This window comes from Athalia rosae, chromosome 1 (assembly GCF_917208135.1).
Source record: "Athalia rosae chromosome 1, iyAthRosa1.1, whole genome shotgun sequence".
NCBI classification, from domain to species: domain Eukaryota; kingdom Metazoa; phylum Arthropoda; class Insecta; order Hymenoptera; family Athaliidae; genus Athalia; species Athalia rosae.
In genome coordinates, this window is record NC_064026.1 from 13260524 (window position 1) to 13287893 (window position 27370).

General features: G+C 45.7%; 1 protein-coding gene across 4 annotated transcripts in view; it reads right to left on the reverse strand.

Moving 5' to 3' along the window:
- LOC105687225 (LHFPL tetraspan subfamily member 6 protein-like) overlaps positions 1 to 9146 on the reverse strand; it is a 62548-nt gene extending 53402 nt beyond the window's left edge. For 2 of the 4 annotated variants that reach the window (XR_007276701.1, XR_007276700.1), the window contains exons 1-5: positions 7821 to 9146; positions 5163 to 5281; positions 3865 to 4040; positions 3314 to 3412; positions 2319 to 2607 (exon numbers count right to left, since the gene is read on the reverse strand). Coding sequence is in view for 2 of the 4 variants with exons in the window: in XM_012402688.3 (XP_012258111.1) it covers positions 2480 to 2607; positions 3314 to 3412; positions 3865 to 4040; positions 5163 to 5281; positions 7821 to 7910 (612 nt within the window). In the remaining 2 variants the exon portion in view is untranslated. Of the gene's footprint in view, positions 1 to 327; positions 2608 to 3313; positions 3413 to 3864; positions 4041 to 5162; positions 5282 to 7820 lie in introns of those variants that run through there. The other 2 variants (XM_012402688.3, XM_048648897.1) reach the window with 2 other exon arrangements.
- Positions 9147 to 27370: the final 18224 nt, after the last annotated feature.

Below are 27370 nucleotides of genomic sequence, written 5' to 3' on the forward strand. Positions count from 1 at the left end.
GATAAGGCTATAATATGTACACTCTGATTATATTTCGTTTATTATTAACCTGTTTATTATTGGGGATTTTACGAAAATTCCCGTTACATAGATTACACCTATTCTCCCTATAATCGCGCGTGTTCACCATCAACGTATTTTACGTGCAACTCCGTCGTTGCGGGAATTTTATGACACATTTAACGGTGTACGATACATTCATCGAATTAATGTTCGAGTACATGGCTTGCGAAAAAACATTACAAAGTTGAAATTATTTACGCTTTCATTGTCAGCAATTTGCATTTTTCGAATCCTGAAATTAGAAGAATGATATTTGACCTCTTGAAATTTAAACACGAAACATTATTTCATTATCCTTGGCGAATTCTTGTAGGCTGTCTCTGTATCGGTCTGTCTCGAGCGTATTCGGGTCTCTTGGAGAACAACAAGAAGAAAAAAAACAACAACAACCTATAGACGAGAAGGGAGGACAAAGAAACTAATAAAAGAAACGAGATGAAAGAATTTCCAGGAGACGTGTATCCCGATTGATTGAGATTGAACCGAATTACGTAGATTCTTATTAGATTCCGAGGAAGGAGACAGCCTTCAATTAACGCCTACGTAAGTCGTTGCTTCACCAGCTTTTCACAGTCTTGTCACGTGGTGAACTAATGAATTTTAGTAATTGTACAATCATTCAATCAATCGTTGTAACCCAGTCATAATTATTGTTTCATCTCGAACCGCGATGAAAAGGTCACAATGTCTTGCTCGTGACCGAGGACTCGAGGACATAATTCATTTTTGAATCTTGAATTTTTGTTTTCTTTCTCTCGCCGTATTGTATACGGCGATATAATTCGATAACCGATCCGGTATATCGATAACCGATACATCCTCAATCAGTACAATTTGTGAATCGGGGTAAATCCTGTACGGGAAACTTGACACCCGGAAGCTGTGGGCCGGTCAGTTAGGCGGGGTACGTTAATAATTGATATCGGTTAGCTCTCTTTTGCCCGGTCGGTCGGTTTCGTTTGTTTTGCTCGGCTTAACGATTGATTGATACGCAGGTAAGCGTGTAGGCAACGGACAGTAGTGTAAATCCGTGCGAGTGTGAATATTTAGTTCAGAGTTGCCTCTATCCACGAAATTTACTCGTAGGTACTGCCGTACCTCGATCCCAAGGCGAAACGGCCTGCGATATCCAATCACATCTACCCAATTAGCAATTGATGGACGTTCCATTCGGAGATCTAAAAACGTAGCTGTTTTCCGTTCCTTGTGGGCATAGCGATTGCCCCGATCGCTGATAGAATATACCTATACACTACGTACTTACAATACGTCCGGTAGGGGTGGACGTCTATTGGAACGGGGTTTATTCAACGCCCGGGTACGGGGTACGCACGGCGGAGTAATTGGTATTGTTTGGTTATGGATTGATCATCGACACTCCTTCCATTTGTAAATGATCCGCCCCGAGCTCGCTGAGGGTCGAAGATGTCTTCTCTTTCTATAGGTTGAATCGTACGCCTATCGGATAATGGAAGCGTCGAGCGGAGGGTGGGGAGTTCCGTCGGCGAAAATCGATTCGATATACAAATTAGGGCGTATCGGATCCTACGGGAGGAATAGACCGGTGAGTATTCGCGGGTCCGGGGGTTGGAAGTATATGTATCGTATAATACGACTACCGTCGTCCGGAGGTGAGATGGAATTTCAAAATAAGGGATGACATTGTGCGACCAATTAATTATCCACCGCGATTTATACCGATCCTTATCAAAGGTATGGCCATATTTTTCGGTAAACGCCGTGTGCGGTATCGCGCTAAGGAACGCTAATCTTACCATAAGTTAGACGATAAAACTGATCCCCCGTACCTCGCCGAAGGGCTGCTCGGGCGGTCCGCTGCACCGATAGTTTGCGAGGCTGCGATATATGTACGTGACCTCGTAACGCGTAATGTAAACAGCGCACGTATTATGGGCATGCAGAGTTGCAAACTCCTGGGGAATCGGTGAGTTATGATCGTACCTTAACGTCCATGCTAAAGAGTGTTCACGTATGTAACGCTCGTTGAACCCTTCGAGAATACACCGAGCCAAAAAAAAGATCTACGAACTATGAAAAGTGAGCAGATTTTCACCGATCGCAGTTCTAGTATCTACGGTATCGCCGCCGTACCGTGAAATACAAGGGCTATCGGATATTCGGCTTAAAACCGGACAGCCCGTCGTCCTTCTTCGTTTGACGGATGGTTCAATGATTCGCTGTAACCCTCCCTCCGGTGATCCCCGGCTGACGCGAAACCAAGCTATCAGGCATACCTGTTCCTTTTCCTTTCGACTCTCCGCGAATATCCGACGTAGTTCGTGGAACGCGAGGTGACGCGTGGCGTTCAACAAATCGTAACGAACGAGAGATCGGTGTCCTTGATTTCGGTCTCCGGTTGGGCGTACGCTTGGATCGACTGGGAGTATCTTGATTGTCAAATTCGTAGGGGATGAGGTTGCGAAGGCTTGTGCCTCGCAGCGCAAAAGCTCAGCCCAAAACAGAGCAGTAGCAGAGCCACTGATCCGAGAAGCAAGTGCACGGACCACGACACCGAGCATTTTCCTGAAACAGAGGATCGCCGGTAAGCTGGGGTGACGGGGTGCACAACGAGGGTGGGGCTCCCGCCTCTCCGATAATCCACGAAGGAGAGCAAAGGTTTATATCCTCCGGGCAATCGCCGAACCGTCACGGTGGAATTCTGCCAGCTCGTTCCATTTAAATACCATATGCGGGTGCGGTACCGTGGCAGCGGCATAATATCGAGCTTATACCCATTTATTCGTGTACGCGAACAGTCGCCGTGTTCTCGTTCTCTCGACGACGAGAGCAATCTCTCACTACTGCATTAAATGCACATTAGAAACAAACGTGTACGCAGAATACATTGAAATCTTTCAACGGTGGAATCGATCTGTTACACGCGTCTGACGCGACGCGCATCGATGCGACATAGCGCGATATACGTGCAGAGGATACGAGTATCTCGCGAATAGAGCGAATGAAAAATTGACGATTCAATCAACTCGATAATACGAAGAATCGGGATTCGGGAAGCCCGTTAATAAACCCGATTCCCGGGATTCCCCAATTTGAAACAGATTCGATATCAATCGATCGATCGAGAGAAATTCACTCGGGTTGTGTGGCACGGAGGGTACACCGCACCCATCGGACGATGCTATATTTTGGCTCCGGTTCGCCTTACGCACAGATGTGATCTTACTTAGGGTAATATCGTGGTGAACTCGATACGCCGGCGTGTACTCACCCAAGTTATAGACGTTGGCTCCGTTGCCGCAGGATTCCCTGACCTCCCGGTTGTCCCAACCCACGGGGTACATCACTATGCCCCCGCACATCATCACCGCTGTAACACGGTAATCATTATATGTATACATTTACGCAACGCTGGTTCTCGTTTTCGTAACGGTAGCGGGGAGCAGGCCGTCCCGTACCGCTTCGGTGGTACGGGTCGTATTTCGGGAATATTTTCGCGATGCAAATCACTTGGAAACTCCCCGTCGAGTTAATACTCCAAAGACTACTTGAATGTGGAAACCGCTTATCGTCGACTCGCACCTCTCGCCCACCGAGTTGACTTGTTTGCACCGATATACGACGACACCTTTCTGATCCGCTTATATGGAAATTAGATAATACAGAGTACGGGGTTAAGTCTACGTCTGGTTAACTTTACAACACGCGAAGAACAAGGAACAACTGTTCAACCCTCCATTCGCGTACGCCGCGTCGCGGATTTCGAACGCATCGTCGTATACATACAACCGAAAAGTAACGTCGTACGGATATTTCACTCACCGGCGATCAGCTGCAACGATCCCAAAGCACGAGTTGGCTTCGTCATCCTCAGAATGTGGGGTAGGAAAGAAGACGCCGCAGCGAGGAGAGTGAGCGCCGCGATGACCGCCAAGGCGACCCCAACCCCCATTGTAACTGTGCTGGCCTGCCACCACGCGCTCGGTATGTCCCAGAAGCTGTACGACCATCGCAATCAAGCCAGGTGGATGTTATAGCGTGCGTCAATGTTCATGCATTATATATATAATAATCGAATAATGGCCGTAATTAACGGTAATCGGGGGTGTTCGAAATTGTCGGGAACAAAACTTGCTCGGATAACGGAAGGTAACCCGACGGGGCAACACCATCTCACACGATCAACGATCGTTTCGTTCCGAATGAAAAACATTATCACAACAATGGGAGTATGTTTCTCTTTACCTTTGTTTCATTCTATTTTTGTGGTGATGTTTTTTTTTTTTTTTTTCAATTTTTTTTCATACTCCATCGAGTAGGTGGAAGACGTACGCGTATCGTTCGAGGGTGGTAAATAGCTATTCGGAAGAACACACGTAATGCCAACAACGGTTTGTTGTACATACATTGGAAGACCGAGAGTGGGGGATTAATCGACTTTGGAATGATATTTCACCAGATTTTACTGCACAGTGGGTGTGCTAAACGATCGATTCAACCCATTCGTATTACGCTATCCCCACATTGTGAGCGGAGTTTCGCAACGAGACTCCAAAGTCCATATGTATGTGGGTAAACGAGAATCGTGTGAAACTAATTCGAATACGATGTCTGTCACGGTAAGCTTCTTTCATCTGACGGCTTTGACGTCTAGTTTTGGAAAATTTTGAAAAATTCTCCGATGCGAAAACTATTCGTCGTTCGGGTAACAGGTCGTAAAATGACGTCGAAAAAATACAATGATCGAGCGGACCCGAGTAGAAGCGATTTATCTCTTAGATCACCTTCAACGATTTATCGCGTTTTCGGTTGGCCGGGTAAAATGACTACGCGGTGTCGGCGGACGTACGGTATACCTGCAATACGTATACGTCTGCATACTTTATCTATTATACTGTTCTGGATCGCGAAACACGCGGGAATCCGAACCACACACTCGAAAGAGGCTTACGGCTAACAATAAGAGGAGTCCGCGGCCTGTGCCGTACGGTACGGAGGGGGGATTGGTTGTCCCTACGTAGGATACCGTATATAAAGCACAGATTTCAGACGTGATGAAGAAAACGTTACATACAACATACAAATGTGTGCGCGTGTTGTAGAACATAGCGTGGAAATACCTGGAGTATCGTGCACACTCGTAGACTATCTCCGGTGCGGCGTTTGGTGCTCGGAGACGGGGATAATTACAGCGTCGGAAGGAGCTGAAATATGCGTCAGCCTTTCCCAAAAGCCTTCCCTGAAACACACGACGAGGTCGAAAAATAATTACCTTGTTCCAGCAGCCCCCATCCCTTGTACGCCCCGCGCCCCGCGCCCCGCGCCCGGCAGAAAGGCGGCGCGAGGAAACTAAATTTAGTCAGTCAAGCACTACCGCTGTCGTACTGCCACCTCCTTTTCCGGTGGATGGAAGCAAAACATTTTCTCCCTCGGGGATTCGACGAAGGATACGCGTAGGGTGAGGCAAGCAATGCTGATTCGATGCGACAGATCTTGTTCACGTCAGGTTGTATGGCGTTACGTTATTTTTTTTTCCTCTCAGACTCGAGATACCCGTTTCGGTCCAATGCAATTTACGTATATCACATCTGAGAAAAACTGTACCGACCCGGTACCGCCGGTAGCCAATAATACTCTCGACGTGTCGGGCCAATGGCGACTAATTCGAAAAGCCGAGAATTTTAAGGGTGACTAAATTCGAAAACTGAAGGACGGGGGACGGAATTTCTCCTCCAATATATCAACACTGTGAACGCTGTGAGAACATAGATCGTATACACCGTGAACACACGTGATTATCCATCTGTATTCCGATTACGGTTGATGTGAAAAACACTCCGCGTATTCGAGTAGCGGGTAATGGCTATTCCGTTGAACCACAACGAGAATGGGTAAAAGTGGACTTTGACGTCAGACACGCGTCGGGTGAATGTAGTCGACCGTTGTACAACAAGCGGGGTAATTGCACCAACAATACTGTATAAATTTATGAATAAACTGCACATTGCGCACAGTGACAATTACTTGACAATAACCCGCGGTACAGCGGATACATCTCCATAAAATCATCGCTATAATACACGAGACGAGTTAAACACACGTATCCCTGTGTCACATTCACGGATGCAATCGCACGAGTTATGTACGGTCTCAACTATGATTGCTCTGGCAAATGGAATTGTTAATTCGACGATAAATATTTCACTCCGTGTCTTTTAACGCTACCTACGGTACACGTGTATCGCGCTCGCGCGTCAACGATTCAAAACTTCAGACATTGATGGCTGTATTAGGGTCGAATTGATAACCGACGAGCGATGTAACGGTAGTAACAACGATGGTGTACGTGCGCGCTCTATTGTTCGCAGGCTCTAAATGAAATATCATCGATATCCCCCATGAGTACTCCACGTTACTACCCGGTACGGTTTCGTACTTTAAAACCTCGTGCGTACGCTCGATCTCTTGAATCTGAATGCTAATTCCCGACCCAATATCAATTAACGCTACGCCCTGGCTGCAGCGTATCCGCCTCTGTAATGTTTTAGCATCGGATTGTATCGATCCCTAATTAGTAGCAAGAAATAATTACATGTCATCCGATATAACGGGAGAGATATTCAACGCCAGATAAATACCTGCAGGATCGAAATTGATTTGTCGGCCGGGTGTGTATGCCGCACCGCTGTCGCTCATGAAAACCCTCAGTGGGTACTTCAAAAGTTATTGAAAATGCGTAAAAACCCGATAGAAAAAATATGGGGGTGCGGTCGTGCGGGCTACACACGGGTTGGTGGTTAAAAATTTGTCTGTTCGGATATTTTGGTATTCACCGTGTTGAAAAAAGCCCTTTTTCAATTCGAACGTAGTTGTAATCCAATATCCTACAACGTTATCAAAAATGTCTCACCAATTCAAAGTTACGCTCGCGTATTCTCCCGACTTTTGTCACGTAGGACTTTAGCGATATTGGAATTTATTGTTTCGTGTACCAATAACTAGACTAGTTGAATGTCTGGCGTTCTTCCGGGTAAAAAAAAAAAAAAAAAACCACTAACAATAAAATCGAAAAAAATTTGTCGTGAAAAATTTTGTTTCTGCCGCATATGGAGTTACCGACATGCCAATTATTGAGAGCTTTCAATGAGTACTACCGGAACAGCGATCTCTATGGTTTTCACAATTTTTTCCACAATTAGAACAATTTCGGAATCACGACGATCCACCGCGAGCGTAACTCTGTTAACACTATGACGTCCGCACGTCTAATCTAGATTTTTTCGTGTCGTGCCGGTGGAACTGACTTACATCATTTCGCTTATCGCCGGCGTTGGCACCAACGTGGCACCACCGACACTTACCCGATAGTTTTTGCATGGCACCAACGTGGAGCCACCGGACGTCATAGTGTTAACAATATATCTGCGCCATCGACGCGTTAGGTCACGCTGCGGGGTGAACCGTTGTTGAAACGCGTGCGAGCTTTGGTGGACATCTACGTGATGCGAACCCTTCTTCCGCTAATCAGCTTCCCCGAACCATCTAGCGTTGATTAGCAGCTGTTATTTTAACCGCGGAAGTTCAACAAGCGGCTTAATACAAATACTTTGAACTCGTTGCACCGGATGATTTGATTTGCCGAAGCATACATGCACGGATATTACAACGGCAATTAAACGTTCGCGAACATACGTCCCCCGAAAATGATGCTGTTCTCTGTTCGGATTTCGCATGTATATATATATAGCGTACGTTCGTTCGACTTATATTTCCCTTACCTGAATCCAATATGGAAGATAAAATCCTGAGCAGGCGAGTACCGAAGCGATGATGGACAGCGTTGCCCAAAGCACGCACAACACTGACATCTCATTCGCGAGATCCACACCTGGAATCAGCAGCACCCTCGAACTAAAAACACCGCGAGGACATGGTCGCTATTCTCGATTTTTGTGTTTTTATTTTTACGAAGAAACACTGGATTCTTCTCATTCGCCGTTGAATCACCGGTGTATCGGGTGGCCAACACTCAACTTCTTTTCTATGCGGAGTGTCGCGTTACCTGAGGTAGCTCTTGTATTTTGCTGATTGTGAGTGATAAAACCAGAAGCACAAATTGAGGTAATAACCGCGGTAAACTTTGCCCCGATAAATTATAATTGGGCAGTACAATTATACAAAACAAAGACCGAGCAGCTGTTACTAATTAGGGTTGCGAACTAACGCCCAAGTACAGGTCTTACGATGGTTAGACGATTAACAGATCTAGATATATTCCCTTGGCGTTAATTACCGTCAACTTTTACGATAAAACTACACTTTACGAAGTGGTTAACACGATCGTCTGTCGTCTCACGTAATCTCTCTCGCTACGCCGCTTTCTATCTATCCTGCAGCTTTCCACCCCCGGCCGTCACTCTACGGATTAAACGTCCACAACTATACGTAGAGACACGTATTCAAAAAATACAAACAACCCTCGCGCTTGCTCGTAACATTCTTCGGCGATAATGCTTTTTCCCGGTATGACCGCAGTAGTTGTAAACCGTGAGATCTTGGATTTGTCTGGTGTTCTGGGAACGTAAACTTCCTGAATCGCCGAGGTTTTCTTCCAGACAATCTTCGACGTCACAGGCGCCGATTCGGTACATCGGTATTCCTATGTCTTTTTCTCAAGTCTATATTTATCCGCAGAGTTTCATCCGCTCGGCGGGTACCGCCAAGTTAAATAAAACGTAGACGTCAACGTCAATCGTTGGCGGGTCTTCCACTTTCGTACGAATTGGTACGTATATCGCGTGTTGATACAACGTTAATAATATTTATGAAACTTTGAAAAGTTTCCCGTATCACTGACGCTCTGTGGTTCCGGGACGTCGAAACCGCTTCGTTCACCACCGTCGACGATAAACCGGGCTGCTGCTGCTGCTGCTGCTGTTGCGGATCAACAATTTTCGTGTACGTTAGAACTCATCGACTAACAAACGAGAACGACAACGAGGGCACAGGCTACGGACTGACGACGGTAAATTTAGACTCCCGCCTGGAAGGAGCGTCGCGGCGCCCGAAGCGGCGACCAAACTCCACTGACTGATTCTGTTCGGCTCGCAGCATCCCACCCGACGACCCATCTGGCAAACATACGTATATATGTACATTGATATATCTATACCGGGTGTGATCGCGGGGCTTGCGCCGTCGTTTTAACCCCCTGCCTGCCTGCCTGCCTGCCGGCTTACTTGCAGTCTCCCTGCCTATCGCCATGCTGGAGATCCGGTCGGCGCCGCGTGTGACCTACCCCACGCAAGGCGGCGTCCTTGGAACTCTTGACGCGGATGGCCTCGCGTTTGCTGTCTTTTATTTTATTTTATTTTTTTTTTTGTTTTTTTTTTTTTTTTTATCTTGGAAGGAGGTGCGAACCCCCTCGGCCTCAAGTGTCACCGTGGGTAGTCCAGCGCAGTGGGTTGTCCGATAGATCGGAACACGTTTTCGAAAAAGAATATGGTTCGGGTTTCGACACCCGCCGATCCAGCCGAGGACAGGTTTTGATTCCGCCCTGTTTCATACCACGAGCGTCACCGAGATCAGGCGAATATGTATAGGTGAAAGTTATGCGGTACTCGCCGATTTCGGGGAAGGATCAATCGGAATTTCCTCCGACATCCTCGGATCGGATTCGCCTGAGAGGTTCGGAATTTTCACGGGGAAAAGGTTGCCACGTCAAGAAGCGTTCGGCGTTCGCGGGGCGTAAAACTGGAGAGAGTCATCCCTGTCGTGACCCACGTCAATTCTCGCAACGGTGTAAGATATATCGTACGTACGATTCCCCACCTTGGCTCGAACATAATATTCATTGCGCCGCCAAGTTCTTGCGAGAAATGGGAGTCTTATCTTTGCGCAAACAATATACGATGGAAAAGTTTCATCGGGTTATTGAAAGTGATAACATCACTTCGCCACGTCTCTGCAGCGTACGCGATCGCCGTTATGTGATGGTGAAAATATCGAAATCATGGGCGTTTCGATCGGTCCGCCGCCGGGGAAAAATTGTACAGTTTTCCAAAAAACTTTATTCTCCCGAACACCGGCAACGATCGAGTTTCAAAAATTTATAGTTGAAATCGCAAAAATATTTGCGAACTTTTTGAAAACACCCGATCGGTGTCCGGCTCAAAGTCGGGGTTTCAAACTATTCGACGGTTTTAAAAATGCACACGTACAGTTGATCTCACCGTTACCGTGCTGCGTCACGGGTAACATCTCCAAATTGGAAACTCTAATTGATCTGTTTTCATTGGTTGAATTTTTCACTCCGCACTTCACGTACCAATCGCTCGGATCCGCAGGCTGCTCTAATTAGCATGATCGATAAGTCCGTGCGATCGATTGGGAATCACGGTAGTGTACGCAAGCATGGACACAGGATGATAGATAGTGGACGGTCGATTGTGGCAAATACCTAGGTAGTGACGACGCACATATTTGTAACAAACGGTCACAGACACCGATGATTACGATGGCTGCACTCGCAGTAAATAGGTTCAACTGTAATTGGTCGTTAGTCTTTGATTAAATCGACGGTAGTATGGTATCCACATCGGTAGCAAGTTGATCAGAGCGAGCTTACGGCAGAATTCTATGTTCTGCAATGATCTCTTCAGAATTCGGCCCACGTTCTATCTGACGAAACGGTGGGAAGCGTTCTTTCTACTTATGTGATATCGTCTCATCGCTTTCCGGTTAATCTTGCGCACTCTTTTTTGCGATATGTAAGTCCGTGTATATGTATATAAAATATACGTATACTTCCTTCGCTTTTCACCCTCCTAACGACTGTCCAAGATATCGCTTTTAAACTCTTCAGTGGGCGTAACAGCCTCCTCCTTCACATCCCAGTTCTATCATTTGTTACTTGAATTGATTTATTTATTTATTTTTTTTTGATGAATGTGACGAGAGGAAGGGATGATGAGTGGCGTCTCGCGAAATAGCAACCCTCCCTCCGGCACGTGCGTCTAAAAGGCGTCAAGGAGTGCGCGATGCGTTTTGCCGGATGAGTTTGCCTGAGGTGTGTACTTGATACGGGGGTTTTTTTTTTTATCGCGCGATGCTGATCATGGAAGATTAGAGAAAGTGGGGGTAAAAGCAACGAACGGGAAAGTCAGAAGACAAATTCCAAAGTCATAACGGTGAATCATTCGATCAACGATATCCGCATTGAATAAGTTGTACATAACACTCCCGCGATGGGAAAAAGCGTTATAAAATTTGTACATTATCGTGTGAAATTATTACATTTATATGCGTTTACGATCCGGTTTGTTTTGTTAGCTTGAATTGTGTTTCTCGTTCATGCGCGTTGTTTCAACGAATTGGTGTCATACCTTTTGTGTGATCAATTTTTTTTTTTCAAATTCCACCACCGCGTTACCTACCCTCCGCGTGTAACACGCTGTAGCGAGAGAACGTACGCATACAGAGGAGTCTGTATTCACAGCTTTCATTCGTTTTCCCAAGAGTGATAAAATATACGGGCGGTAAAATTTGTCGCTAAAAATTAAATACCGGTTGTGGGAGGGATTCGAAAATCCGATAAACGGGTTATTCAACATTCGCATAATACATACAGAGCGAAATCAGGTTTTGATGAAATTCTAAAAAAAAAAAAAAGAAAAAAAGGAAAAAAAGAGAACTCGCTGATCCTATCCGGCATAAGAAATTGCAAATTAGACCTTCCGGCGAGCTGGGAAATGCGGCGAGGGGGCTTCCCCGGGGACACTTCCAAATGGAAGACAAATGCCTCTCGACGACAAGTCGCTGTCGATGAGAATGGTAATTCTAAAAGTGCTTTTATATTTAATTACATCACGCGAAACAGCATAATTTCTACGGATATTCAATACACCCGCGTGTGTAACTGTATGTTTTTACGGCTTTTCGAAAAAAAAAAAGTCACAAGTTTGAAGTTAAACTTCAAACCAAGCCCGAAAAATTCCAAACTATTGGGAGGTATTCAGGGATTATTTAACGCCGATCTTCCATGAAGGATGGCGAAACCTCACGCAAAAAACTATGTGCCTTCGGCACTACCTATGCACGTTGGGGGTTTCTGCTTTCAGAAGTTTCAACCCTTATTTACGCCTCTACTTCCGCTTTTGTACGCCAGGAGCTTTGAACCGCTCAAGGATTCTTGTGTCCCGGCTGAATTTTCAAGCAGCAGTACGCACTTATATCGTGCCACCCTGATAAACCGAAGTTCGAACCGTAACTGAACACGCCTCGCAACTTTGCCGGGTGGCGATAAAAATTGCCGGGTTTTCTGTTCAATTTCACTTATCCTCGCTTCACCGATTCACCGTCCCCGCATCCCCGTTTTCTTCTCCCCCTTCCACTTTTCTCCTCATTCTCATTTTCATTTCTCTTCTCATTTTCCTTCCTTTCTCTTCGCCCTGTATTTTCCCCCCCCCCCCCCGCCCCCACCCCTTTTGTCGTTTACGGGACTCTGTGTCCTTCTCCGAGGGACCGAGCGACGCGGCGACGGCGAAATGAATCTGGTGAAACGGTCAAACCGTTCCTTGCTACAATTCACGAAAACCGACCGTCTATGTGTGTACACGGTCTATATCGGAATCGATTAGTTGACCGTCGCGTCGTCACCCCTCCGTTGAAACGCAATCGTATATACGTCGTCGTATTATATACGTCGTATAAATTGCGGAAAGTCCGCGAATCCTTGGGCAGAGTTTCGGCCGTGGTGGACGACGGCTCTCTTTACTTGGCACTCACCGTGTAACCGGCGCCCCAGCTCATACAGCTCTATATCCGGCGTCGAACCGTGACTGGAAATTTCAAAATGACCGAGGGAAAATTCCGCCTACATATTTATCACGCGTCGTCTGCATCGCGTCTCTAGTCTCCCGTTTTACGCCAAAGACCCGACACCATAAAAATAAATCGAGTACGTAATCGATTTAGGGTTGCGGCGGCAGCAGCGACAGTAGCAACAAAAAGGGCCGCCGAAGGAGGGGTACGGCCGACGGAGGGGTCGGTTAGATCAGTTTTACGATTATGGAAGAGCCTGGATGCCGATTATTATTATCACTGTTATTGTTATTATTGTAAGAATTGAAATCGACTGCGCCGGTATTTCCGTACATGCAGATCTATACGTAAGTGTACATCATGCGATTATGGGTCGGAGAAACGCAACTGCTCGGGGTTCCGTACACGACGTACGAAGACATCTATTCCGACTCTCGTTGTGGCATAAAAGGTATGCTCAAGCCAAACGAGGGTTCGGTATTTTCAGCGATACAAATTTTACGGAATTTGAAATGAAACGAGACTCTGTTGTCCCCTGCAGCGTACAAGATCGGTTTATACCACAGTATCCCGTATACGATCGACGAGAAAAATTTCCAACTCTATTTGTATATAGGGCACATCACGATTCTCTCATCTCGCGGCAACGTTCTCTAATCGTTCAAGAACACGTTCGGTGCGCCTGCGGTTACGTGTATACGTACTGTAGCTACGTACATATAGCTACGGACGCTTGTGGCAAAACTTGCATCAGCAATGAACATGTTCGGTAGGTATTCCCGCAAACCGCCTTCCATCCAGTCCTAATGTCTTCGAACTTGCCGATCAATTGAAGCCACCAAATTCTGTATTATCGTGGCCAACAGCCCGCAGCATTATCGTCGCTGGCCACAATCGACGAATACGTACGTACCTACATGCAACGCTTCTACTGCACATCTACCCTGCCGCCCCACGCACCGATATTTTCCTGTTAAAATCACCGAGAAAATCGTCCCCCTGGCAATTATCGCTCGTAAATATCGTAACACACGTGACAACATTTCAATATTTTGTTGCAACGTACTCGACAGGTTTCACTGATTTCTGGTTTTTCCACTCCAGACGAATTTCCGTCACTCGATGTTCGACGATTATCCGACAACACTGTTTTATCGGGAATCATGTAGTACGGATCAACGGAATTTTTTCGATGTTACGTCGGAGATTGTTTTGTGGAGAGAGAAATTTTTGTATAACGTTTGACGATTTTCCAAGTTGGAATTTCCGGCTGCTCGTACACGATGAGATGCGGCAATAGCGCTCGTTGGTTTATTGAATCACTACGAGATTTGACGACGCACAACGACGCATACGTCGGATGGCGAACGACAAACTCAATCGTTGAACATCGCCTGCACCCATCTCGGATCAACGGAAGACCCAACACGACCGTGATACATACGGAGATTCGAAAGCCGCAGTAATTACACGCTGAGATGGCCAAAAGGACAGACGGAGGTTCGGATGTTAATCCGCAGTTACGGAAACAATTCTCACCGCTTCGTGTACAGCCGCGTTACGATGCACGTACGGTAACTGTGCAAAGAGTCGTCTTAGCTACCTGCAACCAAGTTTGTAGGTTTGCGCGAGATTAACTTGTGTACCCAAATTAAAAGTAGCGAGATATAGAATGAGGGAAAAAAGATTAACTTGCGAGGAATAAGTCAGTGACTCCGGAGCGAGTGCTGAAGGCGGAGAGCAAATGACTACGGAGCATTTGGAAAATAGTTGGTAACCGAAGTGAAATGGGATTTCATTGAATATTTGTGGAAATTTTTCAGATTTATATCGGTATACTGCAGGTACCGGTGGGCGGGTCGAATTCGAGTTTTTCACCATCATCTTTCTGTACGCAGTTTCATTTCATCCCACCGCAAAATATTGTCATCTGCGGAATGTCACTTGCACGAGATTCCCACGAACTCGCTACTCGCCCAGGTGAGTACGCAACGAATCAACGTCCATGGAGACTCGTACGTTTCTGCTTTTCTGTTACCTGCGCGAACTGTACAGACAGGAGAGCTGAATCCTTTTTACTTTATTACATGAAAGCCTAGATTTCATTCTGTCGTAAACAATATCTTTATGATTTTTATCCACCCTGCGCTAGGGTGGTGAAAAAAACCCGAGCCAACTGAAATACTGCACGGCTCTGTAATAACTACACTATTCCTGCTCGAAGTAATTTTTTATATTTCTTTTTTTTTTTTTTTTCTTTATTTTGCTGCAAGTATACCTTTGTCGTACGGTAAAAGAAGTGGAAAGAAAAAAAAAAAAAACAAGGTATATTACAAGCAAAACTGCGTCCGTTACGAAAACAAACGGAAAAGAGTGTAACTCGGCACAGTTTGAGCTTCATCAGGTCTTCAGTTTCGTATGAGCTATATCTATGGTATGAGCGGTAACTTTGAAGTATTCCGTAATTTCATCCTAATTCCTAATTCGACTGGACTGCAGGAGAACGCAGGGCAATACGGGGTACTCAAGGAATCTATGTGAAGGAAAATAAGAAAAATTCTCGATTCAAAATTATGTTCGAGGTCCTTCTCGATCACTATAAATAAATTTTTCGGGGTACCCGATTCTACCCCGCATTACCCCGCATAACGAAGATATACAACTGGCCGGCGCAAAGCACCGCTTATTCGCCAACGAGGGTTAGACCTCTCGTTGTTTCATTACCGAATTCATCTCACCGCCGCCGCCGCCGCCGCCGCCGCCGCGAGGAAATTGAGAACAATAAGGAGATTGAATCAAGTCACGCGCTCAACTTCGTTGCCATGGCGGCATATCGCTACACTTGTACATTATATCTACCCACCTATACCCTCAACCCCTAGGTATGTGTGTACCGCTCCCCGTTAAATCTGTTGTACACTGTTATTCTGCACATTGACTTCGTCTTTAAATTCAGCAAATTAGAAAAAAAGCCGGAGCCGGTTCGAGCTGGATAAAGTCTTCGCCTTGTTTCTTGGAAGTAAAAATTCTTGAAAGAACCGCCGAACCCGCCCACGCTGTGGCCAGCAGGCCGCGCTTATGTACGTAATTTGCTTTAAATGGTCGTACACAAGGTAGGTACGCGAAAATGTGTACGTAACACATACCACACGGTGTATCAGCTTGCGAAGATTTCGGTACGATCGCTCACTCGAAATGTATCCGTAATGACGTAATCGCATTCAACCACATTTATTGGCACACGTGTGCACGTACATTGAAATTTATACGGTGTATCAGTTACGTTCCCATACGCGCTCAATTACCACACCGCGTATCCACGTAATCCGGTCTGATCCATCTCCGGATATTATTTTTTGATACTCGCGATGTTTTGATGGCCTGTATAAGGTTACAGCCCCGGTAACACCGTCTCGTGGAAGTTGATTCAAGTCTTTCCTGAAGAACCACCTTTTCTTTCATAGATCGATACCGAAGTATAACACAATACCATATTCCCATGTCGAATTATCACAACGTCATTATCCGCTGAATCGAATCATTGACACTCAAGCTTCTCTCCTCGTCACGTCCGAGCTGGACATCGATTAGCGTCGGTGATCAGAGCTGTGCCGCTCGTTGATGATCTTATAAATTGAAATTTTCTCTTCTTCGGTGAAGAAAAAAAAAAAAAAAAAACCAGAATATAGTTGTCTGATCCAACGCACTGCGGGTGGATGGAAAATATGCAGCTTCGAGCCGTCATTGATTCGCAATTCTGTGCGATGAGTTCCAAAAACAATAGTAATTCCCTTATTTTTCCTTGCCTCAAACCTGGTAGCCGCTGATGGTGTTGCAAATACACCGTTGATATCCTCGGCAAACGGATCGTGGTGAGCCCAACGATTGTAGTGTAAGGCCGGTGAGTAAGAGAGGGAGCGGGGCGGGGGGGGGGGGGGGGGGTCTAGAAGCTTCATTAATGTTCTCGTTTCAACCATGAGGGACCCATCCGTTCGCAGCTCCAGCTTGGTACATATTTATATTCGATTGCAAATTTACCACCTCCATATGTTTTCACAAGCTCGGAACGTATTCCAAGCTGAAAGCTCACTCATGCATATCTTAATTCGTGTTCATTCAATGTATCTCGATTCTCGCACTTTGGTTATAGATTCAAACCACGTATGTTATTGTCTGTAATTAATTCTTATGGATAATGAAATTCATCATTCACTTCTGGTAGTAGAATTTCTGTACTTGGTGCAACAGTATCAACACCCGGTGACAATTATACTCGGAAATTATACTTTTGCTCTCCTTCTGGGAGATTGAAAGCTAACGGAAATCGAGCGCGACGGACTCATGTAAAGAATGTCAAACTTTTTATCAGACCAGTTTTCCGGAATAACGATTCCGTACGCAGCTTTATTGACAGACATTTTCTTTTCGCCGAACGTGAAATATATATTCTCGACGGATACGTATATATGATTGGTTTAGATTTTTCATTTACCGTATTGCTCCAGCAGGGACTGAGTTCGTTAGCATTTCGTTCACGTCTGCACGCAGTTCGTATGAATGTGTGCTTTAATGAAAACTGCTGAAGTAATTGAAAATGGATGTAGATGGAAAAAAAGACGATTCCAGGATTCAATTTCTTCCAAATTCCCAGCTGTCCTAGAGTTAATCATCCCCCTCCCCCCCCCCCCCCAAACCCCCCCATTCCACCGCCCACCACCTCCATTCGCCTATCTACACATCGGCGCATAGAGGGGGAAAAAAAAAACCAGAGGAAAAAAAAAAAGGACGGAAATAAAAATAGAGCCCGTTACTTTAAGCGGAAATGAACCCGGTTCGGTATACTCCTACCCCCTATCTCTTGCCCCAGCTGCAGTACGTTGACATACTCCGTTTACCTTACCTCGCCCATTTACCTACTCCTCAACTAATTACGCCGCCTTGAATGCAGCCGCATATAAAACACGAGTGAGGCGGACCCTGAGTTTCTGCTTTCGCCATTTAAGAACAATTCCTCCGAGTTTCATCCCGCGGTAGGTCGTAGACATAGGTATACCTATACGGTAGCTGTTGAGGGAGAAGAACTCGCGTCGTCGAGTTTGAAGTGTGAGACTTATGGCCGATGTGAGTGTCGTCCTTATCTTCTCTAGGAAAGATAGTTAACGTTAGTTCAAACATGGCGGCTCGCTGCATAACGTTATTTTTAGTGTCGGGTGGAATTTCTCGAACAAATATGAGCGTTTGCGGTTCGATTTATTCCCCTAGAAAAATATGATTATTGGGTTTGTAAAATCGTGCCGATACTCCGAGTGTAAACACTTTTCACGACCGAAATAACCGAGCGAAGCTTTGATTTGACACTGAAAGCATTTCTATGGGATCAATGCGGGAAGCTCCTTATAAAAAATTCGTTTACCGTATATAAAAGTCAATAGATTTACGATTATATGTCGCATAAGCAAATAAGGGTAGATTTTTTTCTACGGTAATGGTTTGGCTTTTATCCGAGGGTCAAAACATGGTGGATGGGTGTATATAAAGTATGCCCGGAGGCATCCGCGCGGATGGGTCAAAAAAACCTCTAAAAATTTGCCTACCCGCTCGTTCGTGTACCGTGCGCGAGCGTCAGTCTTTCGCAGGAAGAGCGTTTTTGCGCGTCGAAAAAATTGTTAAATTTTTTAAGCCTCTTTTTATAATCCTATTTGTCGGACGAACCGCTCTTTCCGAGACATTAACCCCGTCCATCTTGGATTTCGCATCGTCTCATCCCCCTCAACGAATTCGATACCCGCTGAATTAAAGCTTGAACGAAAGTTCACGGGAAAACGTTGCTCTCTTGAATGGTTGGTCGGTTGGTTGTTCGGTTGGTTGGTTGGTTGGTACTCTTCTTGTTCGCCAAACTAGTCGTAGCCTCATATTCGTTTTACTACCGAAAGCAGGGCGCATTCTTTTTCAGTCTATAAACTACCGATATATAAAGGTACGCGGGTATGCGGAGACGTGATGCGCCACTCCGAGGAATTCCAATTTGCAATTACATCTCGACATTGCGCCTCCATACTCCTTACTGTGTACGTATATCGTATAGGTATACCTCGAGTATCTACATACATCAGTATATATACATAGTAATATTTTGCGCGTCGTTCGTTGGTCCGACGCGCGACGTGCGACGTTCTCACCCTTCGTTTAACCGTACCCGTCACAATAAACCGAACGACCGGAGTCAGGTATGCCTTTGCCCGTCGCATAACCGCTTCAACGACGACGCTTAAAACTCGGTATCTCGGCAGAGAATTATCACTCTCGCGCATCGATAAGTCTCCGTGATATGATTACGCGATATGTCTACACGTCGATCACGCGAGCGTTTTGAGCTTGCATTACACCGCCAACGGACACGATATGGATAAATACGCGTATCATATACTTCACGTACTCGTATCGGCTGAGGTGTGGTACATGGGTGTTTCACGTACGTACGTATAGGTACATATACGATATAATCTATGCATGTATAATATGAATATTATTTACACACGTACGCTTAGAACTCGGGCTTATACGCGACACCGGTGGATAACTGTCTGCGCGGATGAGATTCCGAGCACGCCTCTCGAGCCGTGGCTTATTTTCCCGGTAAAATCACAAAAATCCTTTGGGTGGCGTGCGGTCGCATACACAACGGCACTCTTAGCTCTGCAATCTTCGGTCCACCCTCTCGTTCTCTCGCCGCCGAGAATCGGGGTGTTCGTGACCCACTATACACACCCCTGTGACCCCATAGAATCTCAATGAGACTTTGTACTTGTCATTTCAGATTTTCGGGGTACCCCTATGAACTTTAAATTCAGCTCTGACCGTCGCCGTACCCCACTTATTTTTTATGACGGCATTTCGAGAGAAAAACTCAAGCTGCGACGACCGTGGGACCGTGGGATAATCGATCGTAACAATTTAGTGTAAAAGTAAAGAAGAAGAAAAAAAAAAAGGCAGCCGGATTTTTCTTCGTTACACCGTAGATCTTACACGGATACCTCAAATTATCGGAGTATCTCATCTTATCTCTTTGCAAACTTATCTTGTAGAACTTTCGATTCGAGGAATAACCGGTCGTTGGTTATTCTCGAGTAGGTAAAAAAACGAATATGCATTATAACTCAGGAGAACCGAGCACTACGATTATTCCGCGAAAGAAATTCTTGCGCCCGATAGGTATGCGTTCTTTTGTTCTTTTTGCTTTGTATCAGCGTAACAAAGTATGAAAAAGTTCAAAGAGGGAGAGAGCGAGAAAGAGGGTAGTAGTAGAGAGTTGGAGAAAAAAATATCTTACAAATCTTTCGCTCGTATACGCAGACGTATACCCCGTAGTAGGAACGCGATGCGCGACCCATGGAATCCGGGCGCCCGAAATGATCACGCTCCAGAAAGCCAAAAGAAGTTTTTACTCGCTAACCGCATGATCGAATACCACAAATCTTTCACGTCTTGCTTTACCCTTTGGAAATGGAACGAAGAATTCGTCGAGTAAAAGGATTATAAAAGAAAAAAAAGAAAAAAAAAGAAGCAATTTTAAAGCGAAAAAATGTAATTACAGAAGCCACGCAACTCCAAGATTTGAGAAAAATAATCCACGCTCATTCGCGTTCAGGAATGCTGTAGACACGTCGCGACGATTACAACAAACTGAACTTCGAACTATATCAGTTGGTTTTCTCCTTCATTCTGACGATAACTCGCATCATAAGTGTGACGTACGAAGTTAACGAACTAACTAAAATGAAAAGACGGGAGATTCGAATAGAACACGCCTCGATGATTGAATTTTTCGATCGATGAAATTTTAAGGAGTACACCCTTTCGGCAGCAGGCTGTTCCGATTATCATGACCGAGCACACTTTGTTTCGGCAAAATAGCGACGAAACGATGGTAGAGGAAAAAACAAATGAGAATAAAAATAAAAATGGGACAAAAAATGAATTATACGCAAAATCTAAAATGCTGGTCACGACGGGAGCTCGGAGGTATTGTCCTGTCGCATCCCCCGGCTGAAGGCTCTTTGCCTTTCAGCGCGTTGCGGAGGGTCGTTCTAGGGCCGGGGGCAGCGGCCAACGCGAAGAGCGAACGAGAGCTTATGATTTGTAGCTGAGGGACGAGGTATTACGGTGTCTCCGCTTGATAGATGGCCGCGCTTACTCTTTCGCCCTCGAGGGCGTCCGCGATGCCGAGAAGGCCTGGAGGGCGTCCGCCATGACCTGGGCCTTGAATCACGACGAGATCTCGCAATTTCTCGACGTCCGAGCCGATTTCTTACTACGTTCCTCCGCACCGGGTACCCTCGGTGTCGTACTCCCCGGAACCGAACTACGTACTCCTATACTTATACACCTGGGTGCCGTACATATGCCAAGAGTTTTCGGTAGTCTTCCTATTTTTATCACCCCCAAGAGTGGCGAGTTCCTCGTAGAAAGTTTCCTTCAGAAACGTACGACGATTCTACCAAGTCCCGTTAATCTCCCCGGAGAAGCCTGTATTATGTATCGTACGTCTTGGCGATATTGCTCCGGATGTACTGCATAATACAAGCCTCCGACTCGATCTACTATTGTCCGTTCGGATTAAGTGAAAAGTGTGATTGCTTGAACTTTCTGACAATCGGCCGATGGCGTTCGACTGTTTCGAAGCGAATTATCAATTATTCGGAACTTTTTTATTATCGGTATACGGATTATTATTCAGCTAGGAAAAAAAAGTGTTGTTTCCAAAAAATAACAACGCTTCAAATAAATTTATTCGCAGGAATCGATCGTATACATCACGCAATTGGTTATTGAAACATGTGAAAAACAACTATCTGTTCAAAATTTCACAACCAATCATAATAACGAATTTCATAATTTGGATCACAACACATCGCAAAGGACTCGGGAAATCAGCGAACTACACCCACTTGAAAGTTGACGAGCTTTGGGACACAATGTCGACAATCGACCGTCCGATGTAGCTGTGATCAAAAGATCAGAGGCAGGAGCGTGCAGGTGGCATCAGACAAACTTGGAGTTAACACCGAGAGAGCTTATTCCCTTTGAAAATCATCCAACAACAGGGCGGGCTCAGACTACGTCGATACTTTCAACTCCCTAACGCCGTATTAAAGAGAAATTAGGAAATGGGTATTGCAGAAGATTAAGGCGGATGACGGCGTCGTATGTAGAGGGCTGAAAGACAGAAGCGTTATTCCAGCCTACGAAGTCAACCATGGTACAGAACAAACGGTGTTGGGTAAGGTCGCGTTTAGCGGGGTTGGAAAGCAGGAAGTAGCTCCACCGAGGACTCGAGTCGATTACTTTTCCCCGTTAAATAATCCGGTCGCTCCGTGTCCAGTCGAAAGGTCTCTTAACGAGCCACCGGACGGCCGCGCACATCTTGGAAAAATTGAATAAAAAATGCGAAGACAACGAACTAATGGGGTACAGAATAGCTGAGTTAATCCTGTACGTTGTGCCACATTTGTTTGTCTTTTTTCTTCTCTGTTTTTTCATCGGTTGATTCTCGATTCAAGCGCTCTGCAGTTCCAGGATCTTGATGAAATATTTCGATTAAAGGGGTTAAGGGATAAAAATTGTAAACCATAAGTCCCTGTACCGTTGATTGCACGCCCGACGGTTTGGAAATTCAGCGGTGAATAACGTCGGGAATAATTGATTTTCATGTCCGGAACGATGCGACGGGTGGGGGAGAACGGAAAGGGAGGGCTCAACTCGTGCTAACCGGTGTACGTTGCCTTTACATCAAAAAATTATTCTACCCATAGTCTCGCTTAACAAACACGGTATACGTGTACTATACTATACGGATTCACGAACGATGAAAAGTTTTCATCGGTATATTTTCATTTTCGCGAGATCAGTCGTTATATCTTGCAGTTAATCCTGGTTGAGGGCTGCAAGTACATCCAACCTTTGGACACGACGTGGTCGTTAGTCTTAATCGTTTGACTGCTATTAGTTTGGTTCGCTACCCGTCGTCTCTCCGCTGCACTTCTCTCTCTCTCTGTCTCGCACTCGCACTTTGTTACTCTTTTTATCCCACTTTATCTTTCTCCTTATCATTACACACCGATTCTTAGGGTTTTCGCTCGTTTCACCGCTCGCTTCTTGGCTTCTTTAACTTTATTTATGGGAGGCACTAAACTCCCTGCCATTGGTTTTGATTTTCCCTACAGTTGCGGGAATCCCCATCGGGGACAAGTCCTCCTATAAATGTATACAGCTTTTACGCGTAGAGGGGAACAGCTGCTGACGTTGACGAAGAACGAGATAGTCGGTCCCGTTGACAAACGCGTGTCTCTTGCAAATGAACGATGGTATTCGGAGCGCCCGTGGCGCGATTAACCGCCAACTCGGATCTCTGATTTTAGGTGTAATTACTGCAGGTTAACTGCCGTGCCTTCACCTCGTGTTCAAGGGTGCTCGGGGGCTCCAATTATTAAATCATCCGCAGGCATCGAATATACGAGACGGCTTCGGGCTTTCCTCATCGCCATATGCTAACGATTATCATGACATTCCAGCAATGAGTTTTGGGTATGGAATCGCGAAACTGAGTCAGTTGAAACAAAGTTGAATTCAAGGAGTTGAGTCGTCGGGAATTCGACTGCGCGCGACAACCGCCGTTGCGTTACACAATGTTAAACGATTTTTCGGCGACTTAAACTATCGTTGAAATCCACAGCGAGTTCGGGTCGATCTCGTTATTCCTTTTTCGTGTTGCGGGACTAGTTTCGTATCTGCGCTATTCTCGAGACAAATCATCTCGTGTCGGGTGCATCGAACATAGACGCATACGCAGCTGTCTTGTAGTTTCGAACGATTGCTCCTTAACGTGACAGATCGTTATAAGAAGCACGTAGAACAACACTCGATGTTTGACGACACTCGCCAAGAACGTGCGAACAGGTCCCTTCGTATGTTTTGAGCTCCATTCTCTCGCAACTCCATCGTTGGCCACTCGATCGATCGTGAAGCGGCAAATAGACTGCGAAAGATAGTTGGCCAAGAGAACGGTTTTACTCTCGGTTTCATCGTTAATGCTGTGTTGGTGGATATTCAGTTGTACATAGATACAAACTACTATATATATGGAGTGTGGAATTTAATCATAATTTCGAAGTATGAATTTCGTTGGCTAATATTTCGGCGCTACGGTGGGGCAAACCAAGACTGGGTTGGGAGGTTCCGAGTCGAGTGAGGGTAGGTTAGGTAGGGTAATGTAAGGTAAGGGAATCTTAATCTCGTTGGAGCGGCAGCGGCCGCCTCGCAGATTTTCCACCTGGCACTCGCAGCCCTGGGGTGTAATTTCAGTAATTTAATTCCTGGGCTTAATAGAGGAACCCGAGCGAAGGGCGGGAAAAAAGCGACCAGCGTATCAGGATATAGTCCGGGTTGGGGGTGGAACGAAAGAGTTAAAGTAGAGCTGCCAAGATTCTGCGTGCATTACCGAGACTTTTCTCCTGAATTCAACGCTGACGGTCTCTAAGCTACCTCTTCCTTTTCCTTCCCCTTCCCCTTTCCCTTTCCCTTCCCATGCCCTATTTCGCCCCTGGCAGTCCGCCTCTCTTCGGCCGTCTCCCTCCAACAAAACGAAAGAGCCTCTCAAATGCTGTTCAGTTTCACCGGTGATACGACAAGAGCCAAAGAGGAGAGGGAGGGTTACGGTTTTGGTTGGGGTTGGGGTTGGGGAGAGAATAAGCCCTGTTCGATTATCATGATCGAGCTGCGGAGCAGTCCTACCATCGGGAAGGGGATATGCCGAGATCGCAAAGTCCCAGGGGCCGAAATTGGTGAGGTGACCCTCGGCGTCATTGTCACTCGTCGCTGGAGCGCGTCGACTTAACTTTGATATACCGTCGCGGCGGCAAGTCATCTCTAAGTAGAAACAGTGTGTACTTACACCCGCCCACGCCGACGCTGAATGCCTCGAACAACCAGGGAAAAGACCGGAAAGAGGAGCCGGAGAAGAAAGAGGAGGAGGAGGATGCGAAAACCGGACTAAACTTGGCCTGCCCCAGCTCTTTGCAAACGGTAAAGCGGTAGAGCACAACCATCGCCACCACCGCTACCGTCGTTCCTCTCATCCCCTTTGTCCTCTTCGTCTCTTCGCCTCTCGCCTCTCGCCTCTCGCCTCTCTCCTTTCCTCCACTTCCGCTTTTCCCCGACCAGTCGAAGAAGCTTTCCTCCAGGGCGAGCCAACATCGGGTATCGAGTGAGAGCCGATGACGTACTTTATTCGCTCTCGGTTCCTCTCTCGTTCAGTCTACTCCTCAGAGTGATCAAATTCGACTTTTTCTTCACAATCTAGGTTTCCCCTTACTTGTTCATCCGAATGGGAAGCTATAATGGAGTCGAAGATTTCTCAATCCGCAATAGCTATATACTATCGCGGTTGGGAAAATAGCTGGAATAATAATAATAACGATGGTTTACTTTCGATAGATCATGTGTATATCTATATAAATTATATCCCAATATCGTTCTTCGGGGTTATTAATTTTTACCTATAGTAGCGATAAATTTGAAGGTAGTTTCAATTTGTCGAAGCATCGCTGCAAAGCTCGGATACTTTTATCGTCTCAGGAAGCAGGTCGGCCATTTTCTTTCTCGATTCTCAATCGGCACATCCAATTCGCGGAAGAATTACATACGATGCTACCGGGCGACAGAAATCGTTCCGGAACTTCATTTTCGGAAACGCAGGGCACTCCAGTGAACCACACTTTTCCACTGTCTTCGAGTTACCACTTTTCCTTTTTCTTTCTCATCTTTCTTGTTTCTTTATTAGATATTCGGTCACCGTCGACCTTCGTCAATAGATATTGCAGCACGTACAACCTATTACAGAGGCTTCCTCGCTCGAACGATCGACATAACACTTATCAGGATTGCTAGCCACTGTTCTCCAGGTTCATTCTCGATGAATACATGCACTAGGGCGAAACTGTGTTGGCTAAAATCGATTTAGATTCGTGAAAGAGTTCATGGGATGAACGATACCGTGCAATAGCCGCGATATCGCACTTTTCGTTGACATCTGTTTTAACTATTGTTCCGGCGCTCTTTCGGTTGATTCGTTTTTCTTACACTCTTTTTTTTTTTTTTGTTTTTTCTCGATTTTTGGACCGCTACAAGCGAGTTTTCAATCCGTAATCCTAACGACGAATCGGCTGATCCGCTCAGCAGCGTCTGCCAGATCGATCCTCTTCCGTTTTATACTTTCGTAATCCATTCGGCTGCGGGGTCATCGACCCGGGTAAAAAAATGAACGACGTCTTCGCTACGCGAGTGAGAAACAACACGACCGAGCAATCAGTCCAGAATTTTCAAGAGCCACGAATATCGTAGGATATCTCGAGAAAATCGAGCGGCCGTTGGTGGAACACCGGAGCATTTCGAGCGGTGACACCGCTGCGAATGATTGAAAAAAGATTGCTCTGCACGTCGAGTGCCCCCCCTGTGGATTCCACTTATAAAGTGTAATCTCATATAATAACGCATTCACTAAATTTTTTAATCTTGCTACTACAAATAGATAGCGCTTGGCTTTCACGAGTATACATACGCAACAGGAATCAATGTATATTTCAAACTGATTGTAAAACTTTACACTTCCTCGATATGCTTCGTACCACCACCAACCAACGATACTCGATACGCACCAGAGATCCGTCGAGTATGTCGAGTAGGTGGTCAGATGGTCCGTCATTACGGGACACTCCGCACACGTTATTACCGTTAGGTCACCCTGTTCTCAAGATGTAATTTGGAAACTCGCACATTTCTTCAGACCGTGAACATAATACTCGTTATACGTGAATAACACTTTTGTTGTACCTATATTTTCCCGGCAGCAGCTACCCTCAGGATATACCGTAGACGTTGCGGGTAAGTTTAACAGGAACTTAGAATTCCACGGCGATCCATCGTTCCGAGAGAATTCTTCCGAGAGACACATTCTTCGTAAACGGGTGTAATAAGTTTTTTGAAAATTCCTATTCGAAAGTATTGATACTCCTTATTATCGATGTACAATGTATGGTTCATGCATGATGGGCGGCGTTACGCGCCGTCGAGCAATGATCTTCGTGTGTACGTAGAAAATGAATCGGGCTGATTGTAATCGAGAAAGCCGATCGCAGGGTGCAGTCAGTCGAGAGACCTAGAAAGTTCCTTCGACCCTAGGGATAATTTTCACTCATTGACTATATGGGATGCAGCTGATTCATCGTTAGTCGGGGTCGTATTCTGTAGCACGAGGGATTAATATACCACTGAGGAAAATGCACCACGGCAGAAAAGCGCCTGTCGGAGCACCGATTCGAGTAGTTCATAAGCATGGTACGATCTGGGTAATAATTGCCGAGGTACGATCGAGCGCACGAGTGTTATTTTATTGTGATCATTTCCATCTGCACAACGTTGAATTTTTCCACTTTTGTTTGGATTTTTGGTT